Source organism: Benincasa hispida, chromosome 9 (assembly GCF_027475165.1).
Source record: "Benincasa hispida cultivar pf3 chromosome 9, pf3_genome.v1.1, whole genome shotgun sequence".
In the NCBI taxonomy this organism is placed as follows: domain Eukaryota; kingdom Viridiplantae; phylum Streptophyta; class Magnoliopsida; order Cucurbitales; family Cucurbitaceae; genus Benincasa; species Benincasa hispida.
Genome location: NC_143486.1, coordinates 984,407 through 1,009,121, shown reverse-complemented (window position 1 = coordinate 1,009,121; position 24,715 = coordinate 984,407). Strand labels below are relative to the sequence as shown.

General features: G+C 34.5%; 1 protein-coding gene and 1 long non-coding RNA gene across 2 annotated transcripts; both read right to left on the bottom strand.

Moving 5' to 3' along the window:
- Positions 1-340: 340 nt before the first annotated feature.
- LOC120087145 (2-oxoglutarate (2OG) and Fe(II)-dependent oxygenase superfamily protein) lies at positions 341-3,168 on the bottom strand. Its single transcript, XM_039044047.2, has 3 exons — positions 2,533-3,168; positions 1,947-2,200; positions 341-1,060 (listed from the first exon to the last, which is right to left on the bottom strand). Exons 1-3 carry the CDS (start codon positions 2,890-2,892, stop codon positions 700-702), a joined length of 975 nt encoding a protein of 324 aa, XP_038899975.1. The 5' UTR covers positions 2,893-3,168; the 3' UTR covers positions 341-699.
- Positions 3,169-7,600: 4,432 nt separating this feature from the next.
- LOC150033567 (uncharacterized) lies at positions 7,601-9,665 on the bottom strand. The gene is made up of 2 exons (XR_016531871.1): positions 9,047-9,665; positions 7,601-7,787 (listed from the first exon to the last, which is right to left on the bottom strand). It is a non-coding gene; the product is annotated as an uncharacterized LOC150033567 (long non-coding RNA).
- Positions 9,666-24,715: the final 15,050 nt, after the last annotated feature.

Below are 24,715 nucleotides of genomic sequence, written 5' to 3'. Positions count from 1 at the left end.
GATGTGTTATGTAGCATTGATTTGTTTGACTTTGGTCACATTATTTTGACTAAATTTATCTATCCATACATTCTGAAGTCTAAAAAGAGATACAACTAACCAAACCACCATTGCCAAATGGTTAGACATACATTTTTAGTTTTGGTATTTAGATATAGTTGCTTGATCATTTATAGGATGCAAGTAAATTTGGAGACTAATTGATTTGTGATCGCAAAAATGAACATCGTTCAACTGACATAGTGTTTGTACTGTCAACCTTGAAATTGGAGGTGAGGGAATTGAAATTGGAGGTTTGGTTTCCTCACCTCACATTGTTGTTAAAAACAAAAACGAAGTGTAGTAGAAAATGAAATTGTATTTCATGTTTTCACTGTTTTTAACAAACACAAACCACAACCCATCCATGAATGTAGATAAATCCCCTCACATTGACAACACTACACAATTAACTGAAGAAAGCCAAAGGCAATTACATTATTAACACTACACAGTTCCATTGATTACATTCTTTACTTTACATGAGAGAGAAGGGATTTGGAGAGAACGAGAGATCATAAGCACCTTCAATAAATAGACAGCTGAAGAACAACATTAATTTGATTTCACTTGATGTCAATAAATCAATCATCTGCTTCAGAATTGCCATAGTGTTGGTCCTACCTACATGACTTTCCCTAAGTTTCAAGACTGATGTATTTACCTGCAAAGTGAAGCTAGTATACGGCGAGGAGGGAGGAATGGCCTACGAGAGTGAAGGACAGCCCAATTGTCTATCAGCAGAATATCACCCTTCTGCCAAGGAATGGCAACAGACTCCTCTTCCAGAATTCTCAAGCAGCCATAGATGATGTCGGCTGGCAACGGAGTACCATCCCCAAACGTTACTGCCTTTACAGGATCATTTCTCGCGTCTTCCCAGCCAGTGTAAGCTGCAACCATGCTGTTAAACCAAATCTTACGCTGCCGTACTTCATCATACTTGATGGCTGGTATTGGGCCCATAACTGTTTTCACTCCATCTTTTAACCACTCCAACTTCATACCCAACTTAGCTGCCCTGTTGAAAGTTTAGATTAGTTAAACCGACTTGTCAACTGAAGTTCTTGTTCAAACTGCAAACAAAGCATTTTGAAGTAATATATGATACAGTACACAAGACGTAGTGAGAAGGGTTAGGTGCAAAAATGTTTGATATTAGACAACTACATGCAGATTCTAGTAAGACCAAGTGCTCATAGGCTCTATTATCGTGCAGTAAAACACATTTGATTGTCGTGGAAACCAATCCACATCTTTTCAAGTAACTCAACTTCCTTGCTTAGAAAATATTCAACTTTAATGCATTCTAACTTGATTTCAAATCAAATAAAACATCAGTATATGGCTTTCCTCAGTCCTCACTTTGAAGTAATTCTCCTAGTCCATGTTCAAGCGCATTCACCTAGCAAATCTACATGTTAGCTATTGGACAGTGAAACAGCCAATATAATATTATAGATAAGCTACTTTTCAGCGTCAATTGGTTGGGTTAAATTATAAAAACTGCTCTGAATTTCTGTCCTTTCTCTAAATAATATTCTTATTCTCTCGAAAGTTTAAATATTACTTGATTTCTCATAAATATTTCAAAACAAACTTGAATATATAAATCTATCAGAATTTCGAAGAAATTGAGACATAAAACGACACGACAAGTGATTTATAATGAAAATTTGGATCACCACATCATTCTAGTTCGTCGTTGTAATGATGCATGTCTCGATTTTCATCTGAAATTCTATTGATTTCTACTCTTAGAGTTATTTTGAAAAGTAAAAGATAATATTACAACTTTTAAAAGAGTAGGGATGTTTTTTAAACCAAGGTAAAGTTTAGAGGTATTTTTTTAATAGTTTAGTCTCTTTTTTTGTTTCTTTGGTGGGGGGTTGGGTTTGATTATGAACCTTTCTTCAGCGATGCCCTTATCGTCCGTCAAGAATGTAGATTTCCAACCACGGCCAATTGGAGATGATGGATCATCACCTTCTCCCAACACGCGGGTATAAATGAGGCCCTGTTCCTCCAACCTCTCAACAAACTCTGGATATTTCTCTCTCACTCTCTCATAAACAACATGACTGAGGACAATGGGTGTTTCTCCTCCACTACTAGCCTCTACTTCACAATAGAAAAACAGCTTGGCGGGGAATTCCGGCACCTGAAACATACAAAAACACCCAACCCCCGTTCAATTTCAGACTTCGCCAGCAAAACACAGCATCAACCCACAACTTTCTTACTTAAAATTCGAGTATCTATGAAATTACAAAGGCTCTTATTAGCCAACGAAGTGGTAAAGTAGATCCTATTTCGACCGAACCCAAGCCATTTCAGACATCGTACTCCTTATTTAAATTGTTAATTATGAGCTACAAGCTAAACTGGGCTGATTAGCAATCAATTACCAAACATAGACATGAACTATAAAGATCTTGTAGAATTTCCTAAAATCAAAAGGCTCAAACAGGTGAGACAGAATACAATGTGTACCTGGGCCAATTCGTGATGAAAAGGGATCTTCTGATCTGGCGGTGACTCGTTGGCCGTGAAAACCCGACCAACGACCTTAGTTCGAGGAGCTGCACCTCCGACGTACGGAAACTCCTCGTAACCAAATGCCTCGACGACGTCGTTGAAGTCGGATGCCGCTTCTACCGGAAAACCTCTGAAGAGTACTGCTCCGGACTTGAGAATCAGGGAATCGATCACTGGTTTCTGAGCCTTTATAGCTCGAGTGAAGGACGAAATGCTGAAAGAAGCCGAAGACGGCGATAAAACTAATGGGAAAAAACTTCCATGGTAGTGTTTCTGATGCGGAATTTGAATTTCCACGAAATTCTCTATGGCCATGGTAGTTTCTGATAAATTCCCGGGAACTGTTGGCCGCCGCGTGGATTTTGGGTTAGGGTTCACGGTGGCGCTTGATCCTGACGCGCCAGCTGATGACGTTGTGCAGTGGGGGGAAATGTGTCGGCAGGCTGCCGGGTTCCACCTGGACGAGCTTTCGTCTAGGTTCGAGAAATTCAACGACAACGCTAGATTTTGCGGGCTTGAGCTTGGCAATTGATGAATTCGATTGGGCCTTGGTTAAACACATTGCTTGGGCTTCTGATATCTGACTGAAGTGGAAAATTATTAAAACGGTTTACTATTTGAAAGTTTAGCCACCATGTTGCAAGAGACACTCTTGACTCAAATGGCCTTTGTTAAACACTCTTTTGACTCTCACCTATATCCATGTATGTTCATTTATCCCCCAGGATCGGATCTTGCATAGACCTGCTCGAACGGAATGAGAAATCTCCAATTAGACGGAGAATGGGAGAAGGAGTGCGAATAATTTTTTTCTCATTGGTTAAATGGGAACGAATTTCCCATCCCTGTCCCCAACCCACCCCTTTAAATGTATTAGATAATTATTTTTATTTAATAATAATAATAATAATTATTATTATTATTATTATTATTATTATTATATTTATATATTTTTTTACAAAATTTGTGGTATAAAAAGTTAGTTATTTTCTAATTTTCATTTCAACCTATTTTAATAGGTTTTTAAATTGTTTTAACATTTAAGATTTTCTACTTTAAGCCATAAATGTTATAGTATTTAAATGGAAAGCTTGACTATGATACTGTAATATTTAAATTTTAACTTTTATAAATTATAGGATTAAATTATATTTTTACATATAGCATTATTTTTATAATAAATTTTTATACTATTTTCTTTAAATGAAAAAATTATTGGAAATAACTCATTTAATATATATAATTTTATTTTGTTGAGAATAAACAAAATTGCTAAAAATGAATATATTAAAAAAACGAACAAAAATTCTAAACATGGGGTATGAAACAGGGGACAGGAATGGGATGGGGAAGCCTTCTCCGTCCCCACCCTGCTCCAATGACATCTCTACCTATATCTAGAGATGTCCAATTTTTCCATGGAGACAAGTCATGCAGACTTTACTAAGGAAGGAGTGGGAAAAAAAAATTCATGAGCTAAACGGAGATGGGGACAGTGCCCCTATCCCAATTAGGTTATATTTATTTATTTAATATAATTATTTAATGTTATGTTATTGATATTATTATTATTATATAAATATTATATTTAAATTTCAAATTTGATCGTGTATTCGTCAAAATAATTAATATGTTTAAATTGAATATTTAAATTTAGATTATATATGTGAATAATTTGATTTATATTTATTTCTTTCTACTAAAAAATTGATTAGTTTCTTTATGCCAAAATTTGAGTAATCTATCTTTAAATTTAGATTGTTATATAAAACTTACTGTAATAAACAATTTAGTGATAAGGTTAGTGACTTAAATTATTTTAAAAAGAAAATAACGAAAAGAAATTCCCCACGGAAAACTCGATCCTCATGAATTCCCCGCGGGGAATCCCCGCATCCGATCCCCATGGAAAATTTCACGGGGATGGAGAATGAAATGGGGAGTGAGGATGGGGATGAGGAATGGCATCCTGGCCCCGCCTTGCTCCGTAGACATCTCTACTCATACCATCATACATCTTTACTTTCTATTCTTAATCCTATCTATCACATACTCTTGTTATTCATTCACTTTTAATAGAAAGAGCAAAAAGCAATAGTGCATGAGAAAATAGAAGAGCACCGAGAGCAGGAAAATCTAAACCTTAATGAGCAAGAGCAACTAAAGCGAATCGCTGGAGTATCAATAGCGTTATTTCTAGAGGAAATTGAATCTCGGCGGAAGCGTGTGATCGTTTTCTTTGATTTCTTGAAACAATTAAAAATCAAGTAGACAATAAAAATCATATTCAAATAAATCAGTTCTTTCGTTATTAATTAAATTCGAATCTTATTCAAATTAAATAATTTATTTATTTATATGGATCTCGTCCAAATAAATAATTAATTATTTGAATCATATTCAAATAAATTAATTCTCCATATAATAAAATTATAGTTTGAATCTCATTCAAATAAACTTTATAATAAATTTATGTAATCAATTGTATCCAATACAATTAATTTTTTCCCTTATAAAATTTGAACATTCCAAATTTTATTTCAACATATTTGATCATTGGTCTGTGGTGAGCTAGCAATGGGACCTACAAATTATAAGTTTCAATGATACAAGATTAATTAATTGAACTCTTTAATTAAATTAATCTCCGTTCATTAACTACAGGGCAAACCACTATAGATCCATAGTTGAACTCTTATGAACTATAGGATAGGTTGTGTCCATAGATATAATTAATATAAGCAAGTCAATCTTTCACGGGTTGTTCACAGTTATAATTTGATCAAATGTTCGTTTTACCTTTGTAATTACCTATTTTCCTTGAGTACCATTGATTCTTCTGATGAATAATTTGTTTATGATTCAACCATAAATTAAGTCCTTCTTGGACATGTTGGGTTTTATGTCACAAAGCTCGTGGTTTGTAAACAATAAACTTATTATGTTATCAATAATTTATCTTTAAAACTCAAACAACTCAACATTATGTGAATACATGTGTTACCACTGGAGTTTTAGTCAAAGTGGGAGTTTGTTGGGTTTTATGTCCTAAAACTCGTGATTTGTAAATAATAAACTTATTATGTTATCAATAAAGATGTTACTGAGGTTTCATTCAATAAAGTTATTGTTCAATATATGAAATGCTCATTTCATTTTAGAAAGAACCTAAATTCAATAAACTAAAGATCCATGGCTATTATATGAATACTTGAACTTTATGTGGAGACATAAGAGTGAATCAAGTACAGCAAATAGCCAAAACGATCCATTGTATACGATTAAGGCTGGGTACCTTATTCTGGTAACACTATCGGATGCGGCCCACTCTGTAGTTGTTACAATTTATTGTAAAGTGCTACAAACAAAGTGATCTTGATTTGTTCATGTATTGACATGAGGAGCGGGGGCGTCCAATGCAATGAGTTTCCATAAGATCGAACCAAGAAATAAGTCACTCTTACTTTATAACGTTGTTTACGATTTAAGACTGCCTATTTCAAAGCGATGACCTAGGTAACCTGACCTTAATCCTAAGCTAATTATGAACTCCTGTTTATTCGGGATTATCCTTATATTTGCATGGATGAAGGTTGACTCAACATTGTCGGCTCATTAAGCCTCACATTCCAAGGGTAAGACCGGGTAGATAGTTGGGGACATAGGGTGGAAGACAGAACTCACTCCTACCCGCTTTTAGGAATAGTAGAGATGTTGTTCCCTTAAGTACTGAATTCAGATCTTGAAGGGACCCCACCCTCTCATTGGCCTGAGAGAGACTCAGTTTAGTGATTGGATCACAAACAAATTGTTCATTAGATGATAAGTGGGACTTACAGAGCAAGATATAATCTCGGGGGTAAAACAACTTTTGACCCAGTCGTTATTACGAACAACCTGTGAAGGGTTGCATTTGCCAATCATGGTTATATCGAGTGGACACAATATATCCATAGTGAGGGGGAGTGTAACTACTGAACTTTAGTAGAGTGACCCGATAGTTAACAATGGTGGTTAATTGGGTTAAAGAGTTTAGTCGGTTAATCTCGTATCGTTGGAGCTCATGATTTTTAGGTCCATGAGGTCCCCCTACTAGTTTATATCGGACTAAATCTTAGAACAATGTGACGAACGAATTTAAAGTGTTCAAATTCGATTTTTGAGGCAAAACGTTAAATATATACGATATATTTACCATAATGTTTAATTGTGAATTAAACATAAAGAGAGAGAAAATAAGAGATATTTAAATAAGATTTAAATATCAAGATTATGAATAGGGATTTATATTGATTGGGATTGATATTGGATTTAATATTAAATTAAATTATTTAATAGATTATTTAATATTAATTTAATTTTAAAATTAACTATTACAATTTATTTTGAAATTAAATGGAATTGGTTAAAATTACATTAAGAGTCAAAATTATTAAGTAGGTAAAAAATGCAATGAAAGTCGAAATGTTGACTTTTGACTTTGAAAGTCAAAAAGTCAAATTGTTGACTTTGGATTTTGATAGTCAAACTTTGACCTATGCAGGAAGGAGTAGTTTCATCTTATGAAATTATGTTCCCAACTCCCCATTTAGTAAAGTCACCAACTTGGGCCACTCTCACCCATGCAAATTAGAGAACTAACCTCATAGACAGAAGTTCATAAATCACTCAGTATTAAGATTTGCATGTGATCATCCTATGAAAGATTAATCTCATCATTTAACGGATTTATAAAGAGAGATTAAATATTTCGCGGTCTGGTCTTATACCAACTCTTTGTACATGATACCTCTACTCACGTGTCTTCACATGAACGGTTTAGATCAAATCATTTATAACTATTACAAAGTGGGTTGTAACGACCCGACCCCCTAGGATTTAAATTAGGCCGTTACTAAAATAAATGCATGCATAGAATTTGAAACGACGCTCAGTTATGTTGAAATAAATGCTAAATAAACAAGAGAAGTTCAAAAGACATTCATTAAATGTAATTGTTAAAACAATATTAGGGTACTCGTAATTTGTAAAGACTATTAAAAGTATATATATAAAAGAAATAATCCGTAATAATAAGTTTCAAACAGTACAACTAAACATTAAAGGAAAAATAAGGACTCTAAATTTCAAGATGCGGAAGCGTAAAAACTAGTCCCAGTGACACGATCACGAATTCCGCTGCGCCATCACCGGTGCATCTCTACCCTTACCTGAAACATCAACATAAGAAAGAATGAGTATGAAATACTCCGTAAATAACCCCATTGCTGGGGTCAGGCTAGGAATACATATATACATGAAAAATTTATTTCTATCATAAGGTAATTGAATATGTCCACTACCTCTAGTAAGTACCGTAGGACCCACAACCTCTGGTGAATCCCGAAGGAAACACAATCTCTTACATACGCATGGTTATGCATACACCTCTTTTGTATACACATAACCCACTTAATGTGTACCTCTTTCGTACATTTAGTTACGTATACGCCTCTTTCGTATACACATAACCCACTGAAGGTGTACCTCTTTCGTACACCTAGTTAAGTATACACCTATCCTACTAAGTATGTACCTCTTTCGTACATCTAATTATGTATAACCTCTTTCGTATACACATAATCCACTAAGTATGTACCTCTTTCATACACCCCAGATCCTCTCTATAAATGTAGGGATGTGTACCTCTTTCGTACACATGGTTAGGCATACACCTTTTTCGTATACACATAACCCACTGAGTATGTACCTCTTTCGTACACCCCAGTACCCTCTAGGTATGTATCATTTTCATACACACCAGCCCTAGTACATCTCTTTCATGTACTAGATCCTTGGACGTGCATTACTTTCATGCAGTCACATAGTCTGGAAAGGAAAAAATGGCATCTAACTTCCTATTACATATAACATTCACCTAATCATGAATCCTCTAAAATCTCCTCATTAAGGTCATATTAATTAACCTCAACATACGTAATTAATCTGGTGTTAATGGATCTGCTCTAGTACATCACTTTCATGCACTAAACTATGTAAACAATCAAGTATTTGAGATTTCCTCTAGTACATCACTTTCATGCACTAAACTATGTAAACAATCTAAGTATTTGAGATTTCATAATATCTAGTACGGTCTACACATTCTCATCATAAATCGCATAACTATATGAATCAGCAAATGTCGAATCCTCATCTAATTTAAGACATTCCAGTAGAAGTGCCACTTAACTTACATTTAAGGGTCATGCTCAATCATCCTTTTAATATAACTCATAAAATTCTAAATCATGCTCATACATTAAAATTTTTCAGACATATTATCACATGCTCCTATATCTTTTCTAAACAATCCATTAAATCTCAGAATAGTCAAAAGTATCCTTGCAACTAGTCTTAAAATTCTCAAAAAATAAATCATAAATTTATCGCCCGACATAAAGGCAATTCCAGTAGTAAGATTACTTACCTTAGAGTTTGAGATCAATCAAACAAATTTATCTCCTTTCTTGCTTAAAAAGAATCTTGAATCAAACCTCGAAGTGTTTGCTCAAGTCGAACTACAGTCGAGCTTCAGACACAAAATTGACTGTAGATACACGTCGAAACGAAGGCTTGGCGACTGCAAAACTCAAGGCTAGCGTCGATGGCTTCACGGTGGCTGGGGGCTCGAGTTCGTTGACGTCGGTCTGAGCAGCGGCGACCCACGGGCAGACGAGCAACACCTCGACAGCGACCACGAGCGACTGGGGAGAGACCTTGTGCGTGTGGCTCAGACCATTGACGCGAGGAGGTAGGGGCGACAGCTAACCTGGGGGTGGGTCTTCGGTGGCAGGCGGCGGCGATTGGGGGTCGACAAGCAACTGCTTCAGACTGCAAACACCGAGCGACTGAGGCGTTCCGCGAGCGACTAGCGGAACTGATGTCTGGCTGGAGGTGCGGATGGCCGGCGGCGGACTCAAGAGGGGCTGCTGGTTTCGACGGCTAGGGTTTTCCCAAAAAAGGGGGGCACATGGTGAGGAGGAAGAAGAAGAAGGAAGTTTTGTTTTTATATAAAAAAAGATAATAATAATAATCATAATAATAATAATAATACTTGAAACTTAAAAATGAAATAAATTAAACTTTATTTTACTACTTTCCTTATTCCACTTTACTTTATTAACTTCTTTTATTTTTCAAAAAGTGAGATTAACTCCTGTCATAAATTTTTAAATTGAATAATTTTGTAAGGTCAAAAATTAAATTCTTGCATTTACACTTGAACTCCAAAATTCCAAAAATGTCCTCCACTAGCAAAATTACTGAAATTATATAAAAATGAAAATTCGGGGGTTACATGGGTCATATCCATAATGTCACTAGGATAAGGCATTCGACCTTATCCATATACTATAGACCTTTAGGTTATTTCTTGAACATGATCCACTCGTATGTTAACTATACACATGTTCAAGACTTCATGCAATAACCTTGGATTTTTTTTTCCGGTTAATGGAATTTATTATTGCATAATTAATGATTAAATTAATCAACTTATAAATTACAAGATTTTATGGCACAAATCTTAACAATCTCTCACATGCACTGAAGCTGGTGAAAAATCGATGAGACATATTTCCTAGGACATACTCTATACCCAACACGATGTCCTACTTGAAGGAACTCGTATAAGAAAAACCTTGAGTGGAAGCAGATCGACCAAATTCTATTAATTATTGAATGCAAAGTTTACAGTAAACAAACAAACAAATATGCATTTAAAACTAAATTACAATATGCTTTACAATAAAAGGTTTCAAGAAACATCACCTTTCATCTTCACAATTTCCCTCGTACGGATCACGAACTTCTTGAAGACCTTCTTCAAGATTAATCTCGAACCAAAACCCGGACACTACCACGATGAAAACCTTGGTATTCTCAGGGTGAGAACCAGGGAGTGGTGGGCTCTGAATATTTTGGTTAAGAAGGAAAGAGCTTAATGTAAAGAGGAGGAAGATTGAGAACTTTCTCAAGAACACTTAAAAGACACAAAACACTTCTGTCTTTTTTATATCGTTCAACAACATCAACGATAGAAAAGAAGAAAACGATTTTCTTTTATTCTCCTTGCCATAAAGAATAACCACCCTCACTAATGCGTGTGGAGAGAAAAGATGGGGAAGGGAGTTGTAACTCCCTTTCTTATTATCAAAATAACAATAATAATATAAATATAAATATGATAACTAACTTATCATGTATATATATATATATATATGTTATATCAAATATACATATAACCTATGGTTTTAATATTGCATCACATACAATATAAACTATAGTTTCTTTTCTCTATTATATGACATTTAATATAAATTATATTTATATTAAATTTAACAACTATGAATCCAATTCATAAAAAAAAAATATTTGAATCTCATTCAAATATTTATTTCCTCTCATTAAGCTATAATGTATCAACATTATGATAATTATATCACACATAATTGAAATAACTTAATTATATCATATATAATTAAATCCTTCTATTAATTTGAACAACTCAAATTAATCCAAAAACTGATTCTCAACTAAATCCTATTGAGCTACCAAGGGGACCTTATGAACCTGTAGCTTGAGGCTCCAACGACACATGAATAATTAATTAAACTCTTTAATTACATTATTCACCATCCATTAACTGTCGGACACTTTACTAAAGATCGACAATTGCATTATTCGTACTACAAATATGTTTCTGTGTCCATTGGATATAACCAATCAATAGTACGATGACCTTTCACAAATTGCTCGTAAGTACAATTGGGCCAAAATACTATTTTGCCCCTGTAGTAATATCTAACTCCTTAAGTACTACCGATACCTCTAATGAACAATAGATCATAGTCCTACTATGACTAAACCCATATTGGGCCAGGAGAGGGTATGACACCACATTGTTCAAGACCTAGAATCAGCCCTTAAGGGAGTAATTTATCTACTTGCCTCTACCTCGGGGAAGAAATGAATTTCATCTTGTGTAGCTATGTTCCCAACTCTCCAATCAGACGAATCCTCAAAATGGTAGGCCTATTGAGTCGGCGATCTGGCCACTCTCACGCATACAAATCAAATGACCACTCTCATAGATAGGAGTTCATAACTCACTTGGGATTCAGGTCATATTACCTATGGTCATCCTGGTGAAATGTATGTTGCTATGAAGGGTGTTATATAATGAGACTAAAAATTTCGTGATTCGGTCTTATACAAACTCCTTTGTATAGAATATTCCCGCTTGCATGTCAATACATGAATGATCAGGATCAAATAATTTGTAGCACTTTAAAACAATTGTAACACCTACAAAACGGGCCATACTTGTAGTGTCACCAGGATAAGGTACCCAACCTTATCCATTTACTACAGACCATTTAGGTTATCACTTAAACATGATCCAATCTTATGTCTCCACATACATGTTTAAGTTACAAAGATAACCTTGGATGTTAGTTTATTGGTTTGTGGTTAATACAACTAAAATATCATTATTTTATAGACAATGAATAAAATATCAAATATTTTATTAAATATATAAAGAGTTTGTTCAACCATGTCTACAAACTATAGAACCCTACGAGATTTAAGGCATCAACCTCAACAATCTCCTACTTGACCTAAAGCTAGTGGGATGTATAATATAATCAAAATACAAAGTACATAAATAATAAACTAGGGCATAACACATGCTCAGTACAATATCTCCCACTTGCCTTAGTGTAGACGTGGCCTGTCCCCTAGATTCATATTCTGCAGGTGATTCACAAACACTATAGTCGTGAGGGCCTTTGTAAACGGATAAACTGATAAGCAATGTTGTGCTCCGAAGCTATCTTCGTGATAATCACGTTCTCTCAATGCACAATCTCTCGGATGAGATGATACTTCCGCTCTATATGCTTGTCACGCTTGTGACTCCTATGCCATCGAGAATTAGCCACAATACTACTATTATCATAATAAAGTGTGATGGGTTTTGACATGTCTGGAAAAACTTCCAGATCAGTCGAGAATTTCCTGAGCCAAACAACTTCCTTAGCAGCTTCACAAGCCACTACATACTCAGCCTCCATGGTGGAGTTAACGATGCACCCTTGCTTGGTTCTTCGCCATACTACTGCTCCTCCGTTAAGAGTGAACATTGATCCTGATGTGGATTTTCTAGAATTCTTATCAGTCTGAAAATCAGAGTCTGTATATCCCGTAAGGATCAAATCTTTAGAACCATACACAAGCATGTAGTCCCTCGTTTTCCTAAATACTTGAGGATGTTTTTAACGGCTGTCCAGTAATCTAATCTTGTATTAGATTGATATCTACTGACTATTCTCACTGCATAGTAGATGTAAGGTATAGTACATAACGCCGCATACATCAAATTGCCCACACCACATGCATAGGGGATCTGTCTTATCTCTTATACCTCTTAAGGTGTCTTAAGACACCATTCCTTAGACAATGTAACTCTGTGCCTGAAAGGTAATAAACCCCTTTTGGAGTTCTGCATTGAATATTTGACAAACATTTTGTCATATACGATGCTTGAGATAGTGTTAGCATTTTGTTCTTCCAAACTCAAAAGATTTGTATACCCAGAACAAACTGAGCCTCTCCTAAATATTTCATTTGGAGTTGGGTCGCTAGCCAATTCTTAACTATAGTCAGTAAACCTACATCATTCCCAATGAGTAGAATATCATCTACGTATAATACTAAAAAAACTACTGAACTGTTGATGATCTTCTTGTATACACAAGACTCATCAATATTTTGATCAAAACCATAAGATCTGATCTCATTATCAAACCTTATATTCCAAGATCGAAATGCCTGTTTCTACATAAATGGACCAATTAAGCTTACAAACCTTTTGCTCTTAACTTTGAGTTATGAATCCCTCGGGTTGTACCATATAAATGGTCTCCTCAAAATTGCCATACAGAAAAGCAGTCTTGACATCCATTTGTCAAATCTCATAGTCATAATATAAGGCAATGGATAGGAGGATCCGATTAGACTTAAGCATGGCAACAGACGAGAAAGTCTCCTCATAGTCGACTCCTTCTAGTTGGGTATAACCCTTTGCCACCAGTCTAGCCTTGAAGGTTTGCACATTCCCATCAGCACCCCCTTTCCTCTTGTATATCCATCTACAACCTATAGGTTTAACCTCATTAGGTTGATCTACAAGATTCCATAGAATTGAACACATATAGACTCCATTTTGAGATCCATAGCTTTGATTCATTCATCTCCGTCAACATTTTCCACTCACAAATGTTAGATTTTTCCACTAACTTGGTCAAAGTTTGACTCTCAAAGTCCAAAGTCAACAAATTTGACTTTTTGACTTTCAAGGTCGAAAGTCAACATATTGACTTTCATTGCAATTTTGACCTAATCAACAATTTTGACTTTTAATGCAATTTTGACCAATTTCATTTAATTTCAAGATTAATTCTAATAATCAATTTTAAAATTAAATTAATATTAAATAATTAATTAAACAATTTAATTAATTAATTTAATATTAAATTCAATAATAATGAATCTCTATTCATAATCTTGATATTTAAATATTATTTAAATATCTCAAATTTTCTCTCTCTTTATGTTTAATCCACAATTAAATATTAGGTTAAACATATCGTATATATTTATCGCTTTGCTCCAAAAATCGAATTTGAACACTTCAAATTCACTCGTCACACTGTTCTAAGGTTTAGTCCGATATGAGCTAGTAAGGGACCTCATAGACCTACATATCATGGGCTCTAATGATCTAAACTCTTTAACATAATTAACCACTATTTATTAACTACCGGGTCACTCCACTAAAGTCCATTAGTCGCACTTCTCTCACTGTAGATATATTATGTCCATTCGATATAACCATGATTAGTAAGTCAACCTTTTACAAGTTATTCGTAATAACCTTTTACAAGTTATTCGTAATAACGGCTGGGTCAAAAGTTGTTTCACCCCTGAGATTACATCTTGCTCCTTGAGTCCCACTGATCCTCTAATGAACAATTGGTTTGTGATCCAATGACTAAACCGAGTCCCTCTCGGGCCAGTGAGAGGGTGGAGCCTCTTGTTCAAGACTTGGAGTCAGTACTTAAGGGAACGACATCTCTACTATCTCTAAATGTGGGTAGGAGTGAATTCCGTCTTCCACCCTATGTCCCTGATATCTACCTAGTCTTACCTCTGAAATGGGAGGTTTATTGAGCCGGCGTTGTTGAGTCAACTCTCACCCATGCAAATCTATGGATAATCCTTAATAAACAGGAGTTCGTAGTTAGCTCGGGATTAAAGTCAAGTTACTTAGGTCATCACTTTGAAATAATCAGTCTTAAACAGTAAATAACGTTATAAAGTAAGAGTGACTCATTTGCTGGTCCGATCTTATGCAAACTCATTACATAGGACGCCCACGCTCTCCATGTTAATACATGAAAGAATCAGGATCACTTCGTTTATAACACTTTACAACAAATTGTAACAACTACAGAGTGGGCCGAATCCAATAGTGTTACCATAATAAGATACTCAACCTTATTTATATACTATAGACCATTTTGGTTATTTACTGAACTTAATCCACTCTTATGTCTCCACATAAAGTTCATATATTCATATAATCACCATGAATCTTAGTTTATTGGATTTAGAATTTACAAGTGCAATTCACATATTCAATAACAATTTTATTAAATAAGCGTCAATAACATCTTTATTAATAATAGAATATGTTTAATATTACAAACTGCGAGTTTTAGGACATACAACTCAATATGAACCACTTCTTGAAAGAATACAGGGAATAGTGAAGAAGAGTTTTGTTATAACTTTTATAAGAAATTTGAGAGAATTTTCAGAGGGAGAATTTTAGAGTAATCCTATAGACTATTCTTCTAAAGAATGTGTTTTACGAGGGTTCCCAATGACCCTATTTATAGAACTCTATGGTTACTCCTATTATAACCCTTTTTGCAAAGATTTTAAATTAAATATTCAATAACATCAAATATTAATAAATATCTACCAGAATAATATCTTATATTAAAGGTATACAATATTTAAGTCATATTTAAATATTTATCTCTTGCACAATATTTAATTCGAATGTCATCTAAATTAAATATATAAATTATTTGAATCCAATTCAAATTAATTAATTAATTAATTAATTATTTATATAATTACTCAAATCTTATTTAAATCAAATAACTTGATTATATGAATCTCCTCCAAATAATTAATTATTTGAATCACATTCAAATAAAGTTATTCTCCCATTATTTATTTAATTCAAATCTTATTCAAATTAAATATTTTTTTATTTATATGGATCTCATCCAATTAAATAATTAATTATTTGAATCATGTTCAAATAAAATAATTTTCCATATAATAAAGTTATAATTTGAATTTCATTCAAATAAACTTTATAATAAATTCACTTAATTAATTATATTCAATACAATTAATATTTTTCCTTATAAATTTGAATATTTCCAATTTTCTTTCAACATATTCGATCCTCTTGGTCCGTAGTGAGCTAATAAGGGGACCAAATGGATCTACATATTGTAACTTTAATGATCCAAGATTAATTAATTAAACTTTTTAATTTTAAATTAACCTTCATCAATTAACTAGAGGGCAAACTATTATAGACCCATAGTTGAACTCTTATGCACTGTAGGACAAGTTGTGTCCATGGATGCAATCAATATAAACAAGTTAATCCTTCACGAGTTGTTCATAATTATAGTTGGCTCAAATTTCTATTTTACCCCTATAATTATCTCATTTTCTTAAGTACCTCGGATTCCTCTAATGAACAATTTGTTTATGATCCAACCATAAACTAAGTCCTCCTCTGGCTAGTGAAAAGGTGAGGTCCCTTGTTTAAGATCTGAAATCAGCGCCTAAGAGAACTAATCTGTACCTTGTGCAGGAATGAGTGAATTCCATGTCATGAAGTTATGTTCCTAGCTTCTCATTCAGTCAAGTTCCAAAATGGTAGGCTTATTGAGTCGGAAACGTAGGTCACTCTCACCCATGCAAATCAAAGGACATACCTCACAGACAAGAGATCACAAATCACTCAGGATTAAGATCGAGTTGCACATGATCATCCTATGAAATATTAATCTCATCAATTAACGGATTTATAAAGGGAGATTAAATATTTCGCGATCCGGTTTTATACAAACTTTTTGTATAGGATATTCCCGCCTACATGTCTCCACATAAACAGTTTGGATCAAACTATTTGCAACTATTACAAAGTGGTTCGTATTTATAGTGTCACAAGGATAAGACACCCAAACTTATCTATAAACTATAGAACTTTAGGTTACTTATTGAACATGATCTACCTGTATGTTAACTATATACATGTTCAAGATTTCATGGAATAACCTTGGATTTTTTGGGTTAATGAAATTTATTATTACATAATTAGTGATTAAATGAATCAAATAATCAATTACGAGGCTTTAGAATACAAATCCCAACAATTCCAACCCAGATGCACAATATGATGTTTTAATAAATAAATGTCAAAAGAATATACTTTTGAAAATATGACGAGATTATATTGGGCATTTTAAAATGGAAAGTTCGTACAAAAAAATCATGTACTCCCTTTCGAAAAAATTACTTTTTTAGTCCATAAGTTTTATGTATTATGTGTGTTTGGTCCCGAGTTTTTAAAATGGACCCTTCTAGTCCCCAAGTTGTTAAAAATGATTTTAAAAGGTCTTTTCCTATTAATAGACTATTAAACGATAACGGAAAAATGACTAAGTGCCACATGGCTTGTTGATTAAGATAAGCCTTTTTAATCCTACTATTGGTCGTCAACAATGCCATGGAAGTAGAAAATTTTGTCTGAAGATCTAGATCCCACGCCCAACCAATAGAGTCCTCGCACGAAAATTGTCTTAGAATCCTCATGGAAGTCAAAGCTCTTTTTTTTTTTTATCGACGATTAGTCTATTCAAAGCCTAATTGAGCAATAACGCATTCCAGATTTTGGGCATGGCGAAAATTGGAATTTTTCCTAAATTCTTCACAACTAGAGCCATATGGTCTCAACACGCCATTGGATTGGGATTGTGATCTGCATCCCCATCTTTGTCAGGGTTTCGTATTTAAACTTCACCAACAATGTAGTGTTGGCGATGTACAACTTGGAGATGTTGTTGGAATTTTTGTCGTTTGTTTGGTTGAGATGAAACATCTAGGCGTGGAAAGTGATGGAATGTAGAAGCATGCAACAGAAGCAATCAAAATCAATCACTCTAATTACATTTAATGTGAGTTCTAAAAAGCATGTAGAACAAGTTTTTCAACAAAGAGGGTTTCAGAATTGATACATTTGATGAATCTTCCAATTCCAAGCTGCTCTTCACAAAATCTCAGTGTCAACATCTCATTGAACTACCAAGAGATCTTCTCTACTCTTCTCGACCTTGAATTTGAGTGGTGGAACTCAAGATTGAAGAAAATTGTGAAGGAAATTTTGTGAGGGTTTGAGTGTTTGAGACAGAATTTCAGGATTTTCCTCAAAATCTGTAACCTCTAAGAAAATTTAGAGTTTTATTCATTAAAACCATGCAAGTACTAATAGGATACTTCAATTTGATAAGTTTAGTGGGCTAGGTAGAATGGTACTGTGAACACACATCGATGGAAATTAAGGTTAATAGTGGAGATTTCCAAAAATTGGAAATCTCCACTATTAACCTTAATTTCCATCTTTTGTTTCTAATTTTAATTAACTATAAATTAACTAAATTCAAAAAAAAAAAAATAGTTCAATTTATGAAATTGAATTAAAATGAAAATTAATTTAATTTTAATTAATTAAACAAATTTAATTAATAATAATTTAATATTAAATATTAAATTAATCAAACACCTAATTTTAAACATGAATCCTATTCGTGTAATTAATATTTAAATCAATATTTAAATATTATAAACTCTCAAAGTTCTTTTTATTTCAATAAATTAAACATTAATTATATCGAATATAATTGTACAATTTGAAATCGAACAATTCAAATTCAAATCCTAATTTGCAATTTGAACACTTTAAATTGAAACCCTAAATTCAATTTGAACACTTCAAATTCACTCAATTTACTAATCCAATGTGTTCATGTTTTACGAGTTAGTAGAGGGACCTTATGGACCTACAGATCATGAGCTTCAACGATTTGAGATTAATTGGTTGAAACTTTTTAGATCGATTTAATCAATATTCGTTAACTACCGAGTCATACCACTATAGCTCGATAATTGCATTCTTCTCGATGTAGATATATTTATGTCTACTTAATTTAACTATAATTAGTAAGTCGACCATTCACAGATTATTCATAATAACGGTTGAGTCAATAAGTTGTTTTACCCCCGAAATTACATCTAGCTCCTTAAGTTTCACTGATCCTTCTAATGAACAATTGGTTTGTGATCCAATCACTAAACCGAGTCCCTCTCGGACCAATGAGAGAGGGGGGCCCTTATTCAAGACTTGGATTTAGCACTTAAGAGAACAATCTTCCTCTTATCCTTAAATCGGGTAGGCGTGAATTCCATCTTACACCTATGTCTTCAGCTATCTACCCGATCTTATCCTTTAAATGGGAGGCTTATTGAGCCAACACTGTTGAATCAACTCTCACCTATGCAAATCTAAGAATGATCCCAAATAAACAGGAATTCATAGTTAGCTCAGGACTAAGATCGAGTTACCTAGGTCATCTAAGCGAAATAGTAAGTCTTAAACATTAAACAGTGTTATAAAGTAAGAGTGACTTGTTTCTTGGTTCGGTCTCATGCAAACTCATTGCATAAGACGCCCTCACTTCTCATGTCAATACATGAATGAATCAGGATCACTTCGTAACACCTTACAAGAAATTGTAACAACTACAGAGTGGGCCGCATCCGATAGTGTTATCAGAATGAGGCACCCAACCTTATAGACCGTTTTGGCTATTTACTCGAACTCGATCCATCTTTATGCCTCTACATAAAGTTCAATTATTCATATAATAACCATGAATCTTAGTTTATTGAATTTGCAAATTCATATAATACAATTTGCAAAATTCAATAACAACTTTATTGAATAAATGTCGAATAACATATTTCTTGATAATAGAATATGTTTAACTTTACAAAACTGTGAGTTTTAGGACATTCAACCCAACAAGCTCCCACTTGGACTAAAACTTTAGTGGATATTTATACAAATATATACAAGGTTGAGTTAAATGAGAGAAAACATAAAATAGAATAAATACAATAAACTAGGGCATCAGATACCCATCACTTCTCCCACTTACCCTAGTTCTAAGTATCTCGTCGTCATAGTCCCACTAGGTGACCCTCGAACACTTTAGCCGAGAGGGCTTTCGTAAATAGATCAACTAAGTTGTCTAGTGAGGCTATCTGCGTGACGATCTCATCTCCTCTATGTACAATATCCCGGATGAGATGGTACTTTCGCTCGATGTTCTTTCCATGTTTATGGCTTCTAGGTTCCTTTGAGTTTGCAAATGCTCCACTGTTATCACAATGTAGGGTGATCAGCAGATGCATATTTAGAACTACTTCCAAATAAGTTAGGAACTTCCTGAGCCATACTACTTCTTTTGCTGCTTCACTTGTAGCTACATACTCAGCTTCCATTGTGGTGTCAGCAATACAACTTTGCTCGACACTTCTCCATACTAGCGCTCCTCCATTTACAGTAAATATTGACCCCAAAGTTGATTTTCTTGAATCAATATTGGTCTCGAAGTCAGAACAATGTATCCTGTAAGGATCAGATCTATATCTCCATACATGAACATGTAATTCCTCATTCTTTGAAGATACTCGAGGATGTTTTCAACGACAGTCCAATGATCATATCCAATATTGGAATAAAATTTGCTGATAATTCTAACTGCATAGCATATGTCGGAACGAGTACACAATATTGCATGCCTTAAGCTCTTTACTGCTGATGCATATGGAATTGGTTTCATAACCTCGACTTCTTGAGATGTCTTAAGACATTGTTTCTTACACATATGAATTCCATGTCTGAAAGGTAACATACCTTTTTTGGAATTTTGCATTTTATATCTGAAGAAAATCGGACATGAAGAATTCCATGAGCAACAGAAGGATCTTTCCAAATTTCAATCGTATATGAACATTACAATTACAATCACAAACGAAAACATACAGTTATGCATAAAACAAAATTACATGTTTTACTACATATCAAGGGCAGAAATCAACAAACCTTTGAAGACTCATCTTCAAGTTCTTTGATCACGATCGCTAAAAAATTCCACAACATTGCAACATTTGAACACTCGTACAACACGACCGCTACACTGCACATTCACAGCAAACTCTAACAAAGCGATCACCACGATCACGAACACCATGAATGGCCTCCACAGAACCTCAACTATGTCAAGTTGAGTATGACACCACCAATAAGGTTACATCTGTATTCTCGGTGTGAGAATCCAGAGGGTGGGCTCTGTGTGAACTTGGTTAGAAGTGAGAAACAGGAGGAAGAACAATCACGTAAATGATTGAGCAAATGGGATAAGATAAAACCTATCGTATAGGTCGATGCCCAATCGTTTAACAAAAGCTATGCAATCGTCTACCAAAACTATACGATCGTTTAGCTCATCGTCTAGTTGAGTGTCTATTGTGTAAGAACACTCCACGATCGTCTAGTCTCTCCAAGCTGTTGTTTAGTAAATTTGATCTACTTGACAACTATACCGTGAGTACTTTTCGATATAGGAAATCTCAAAATTCACTTTTTTTTTTTTTAATTTAGGAAAATATTTTTTCTTTTATCTCACGATTACCATGAAACCACCAATAACCTCCCACTCAATTGGTTATTAGAGTAAAAGAAATAATTATCCAATAATTAATATTATTATAAATATAAATGATAACCAACTTATCATACTATATTTATAACCTATAGTTTTAATAATTCATCTCATGAAACATACAAACCATAGCTCTTTTATTCCATGACACTTAATGTATCTCATACACCATACCGATCATGTCATATATAATCGAATTACCTATTGTCAATTTGAACATTTCATATTAACACCAAGAACTGATCCTCAACTTGAATCCATTGAGCTACCAAGGGGACCTTATGGATTTGTAGCTCAAAGCTCCAACAATACGTGAATAACTGACTAGACTATTTAGTCACGGGATCCACTATCCGTTAACTGCCAGGCACTCCAATAAAGACCGCCAATTGAACTCTCCTTACCACAGTTATATTATGTGTCCATCTTAACCAATCAACAGTGCGATAACCCTTTACATATCGCTCGTAAGTACAGCTCGACCAATAACTATTATGCCCCTGTAGTTACATCTAACTCCTTAAGTACCACTGATCCCTCTAATGAACATACATAGTCCTACTATGACTGAGTCTTCTCTTCCAAAGAGAAGTTGTGGCCACTATGTTCAAGCCCCCAGAATCAGATCTTAAGGAGCAATCTATCTACTTACCCCTACTTCGGGGAAGGAGTGAATTCCTTCTTGTGTATTGAGTTCCCAGCTCCCAAATCAGTCAAGTCCCCAAAAAGGTAGGCATGTTGAGTTGGCAATCTGACCACTCTTACCCATACTAATCAAATGACCACTCTCAAAGGCAGGAGTTCCCAAAACACTCGGGATTGAGGTCACGTCACCTATGGTCGTTCAGGTGAGATGTAATTCTTCAGTATCAATGGCGTTATATATAGAGACAAATAATCTCGTGGTCCGGTCTTGTACAAACTTTTTGTATAGGACACCCTCGCTCATATGTCTCCATATGAATGGTCAAGATGTACCATCTGTAGTAGTTTACAATACTTACAAACCCTTACAAAGTGGGTCGTATTCGTAGTATCACCAGGATCAGGTATCCCACCTTAATCTTTATACTACAAACCTATTTAGGTTATCACTTAAGGTATGATCCACTTGTATATCTCATATACATGCTTAAGTTTACATAAGATAATAATGGAACTTTATTTATTGGATACGAGTAAATGCCAGAATGAAATAACACTTATTTTATTCATAAACAACGTGTATAGTTACAAATAACGAGACTCCGGGAGAATTAAGACACAAATCCCAACAATATGTAGACAACATCTGGTCTATATAAGATGCCTGAGATAATGCTAAAGCTTTGTTCTTACGATTTCGAACTATTTGGATAAGAACATATTGTACTTCTCTCAGATCTTTCATTTGAAATTACATAGCAGGCCATCTCTTGACGTCAATTAGAAATTTCACCTCATTTCTTATGAGTAGAATATCATCAACATACAGAACCAGAAAAGTGACAGTTTTGTTAACAATTTTCTTGTAAACACAAGTTTTGTCAACGTTCTATTCAAAGCCATAAGATTTTATCGCAGTTTCAAATCTCATATTCCAGGATCGAGATGCTTGTTTCAATCCATAAATTGATCGATTAAGCTTGCAAAATTTTTTCTCTTGACTTTATTCAATAATCCCTTGTGGTTGGGACATATAGACACTTTCTTCAGGATAGCCATTTAGAAAGGCTGTCTTAACATCAATTTGCCAGATTTCATAATCATAAGATGTAGCTATGGATAAGAGTATTCTAATAGACTTTATCATGCAACCGGAGAGAATGTTTCTTCATAGCTCTCCCTTTGGGTAAACCCTTTTGCCACTAGCCTAGCCCTGTAGGTCTGTACCTTACTAGCTTGGTCTCGTTTACTCTTGTAGATCCACTTTCAACCAATGGGTTTTACCCCTTATGGTTGATCTATAAGATCCCAGACTGAATTGAAGTACATTGACTCCATTTCAAGGTCCACAGTTTTAATCCACTGTTTCTTATCTACATATTTCATTGTCTTTTTTGAAAGTCAATGGATCCTCTAAGCCATCATCTGGTATGATGACTTGAGTTTCAATTAAACCCATATACCGGCCAGGCTGTTGCAAAACCCTTCCATTACGTCGAGGCACTATCAACTCTTGAGAATGATGCGAAATACTAGTTTCATCAACAACTCTTGTTGATGAACCTGCTTGATGAACAACTCTTGTTGATACATTTGACGTTCCTCTGGTCATTTTATCTATTACTGGCCAACTGTCGGGTTGATGATTTTTAATGTGGTCTTCCTCCAAGAAAGTCGCATTTCTCGATCCAAATACCTTATCTTCCTGATGACCATAAAAGAAATCACCTTTGTCTCTTTATGGTAACCTACAAATAAACATACCTTCGAATGACGTTCCATATTTTTAAGATTTTGTACCAACACTTGTGTTGGGCATCCCCAGATCCTGAAGTGACGTAAACTACCTTTACGTCCTCTCCGTAACTTATAAGGTGTTGCTCAAACACTTTTCGAGGGAACCGTGTTCAATATATACACTGCAGTCTCAACTGCGTGTCCCCAAAAAGAACTTGGCAACCAGGCATAACTCATCATTGAACAAACCATGTCTAATAGGGTCCTACTTCTTCTTTTTGTTACACCATTTTGTTGATGTGTGCTAAGTATTGTGAGTTGCGACTGAATTCCATGTTTTATCAAATAGTCATAGAACTTTAAGTCCATATACCCACCCCATCGATCTGATCGAAGTGTTTTAAGCCTTTTAATTAATTGGTTCTCAACATCAACCTTATATTCCTTGAACTTTTCAAGTATTTCGAACTTATGATGTATTAGGAAAATATGGTCATACCTTGAATAATCATCAATGAAACTAATAAATATTTATACCCTCCTCTAGCTTTAACATTCATTGGACCACAAAGGTTTGAATGTACTAGCTCCAAGGGTTCTTTGGCTATAAGACCTTTTCCAGAAAAAGATCTTTTAGTCATTTTACCCTCAAAACAAAATTCACATGGCGGTAATGAACTATCTGCTAACTGATTTAGATGACCGTTCTTAACCAATCTCTCAATTCTGTTGAGATTGATCTGACCAAGTCTTAAGTGCCAAAGATAGAC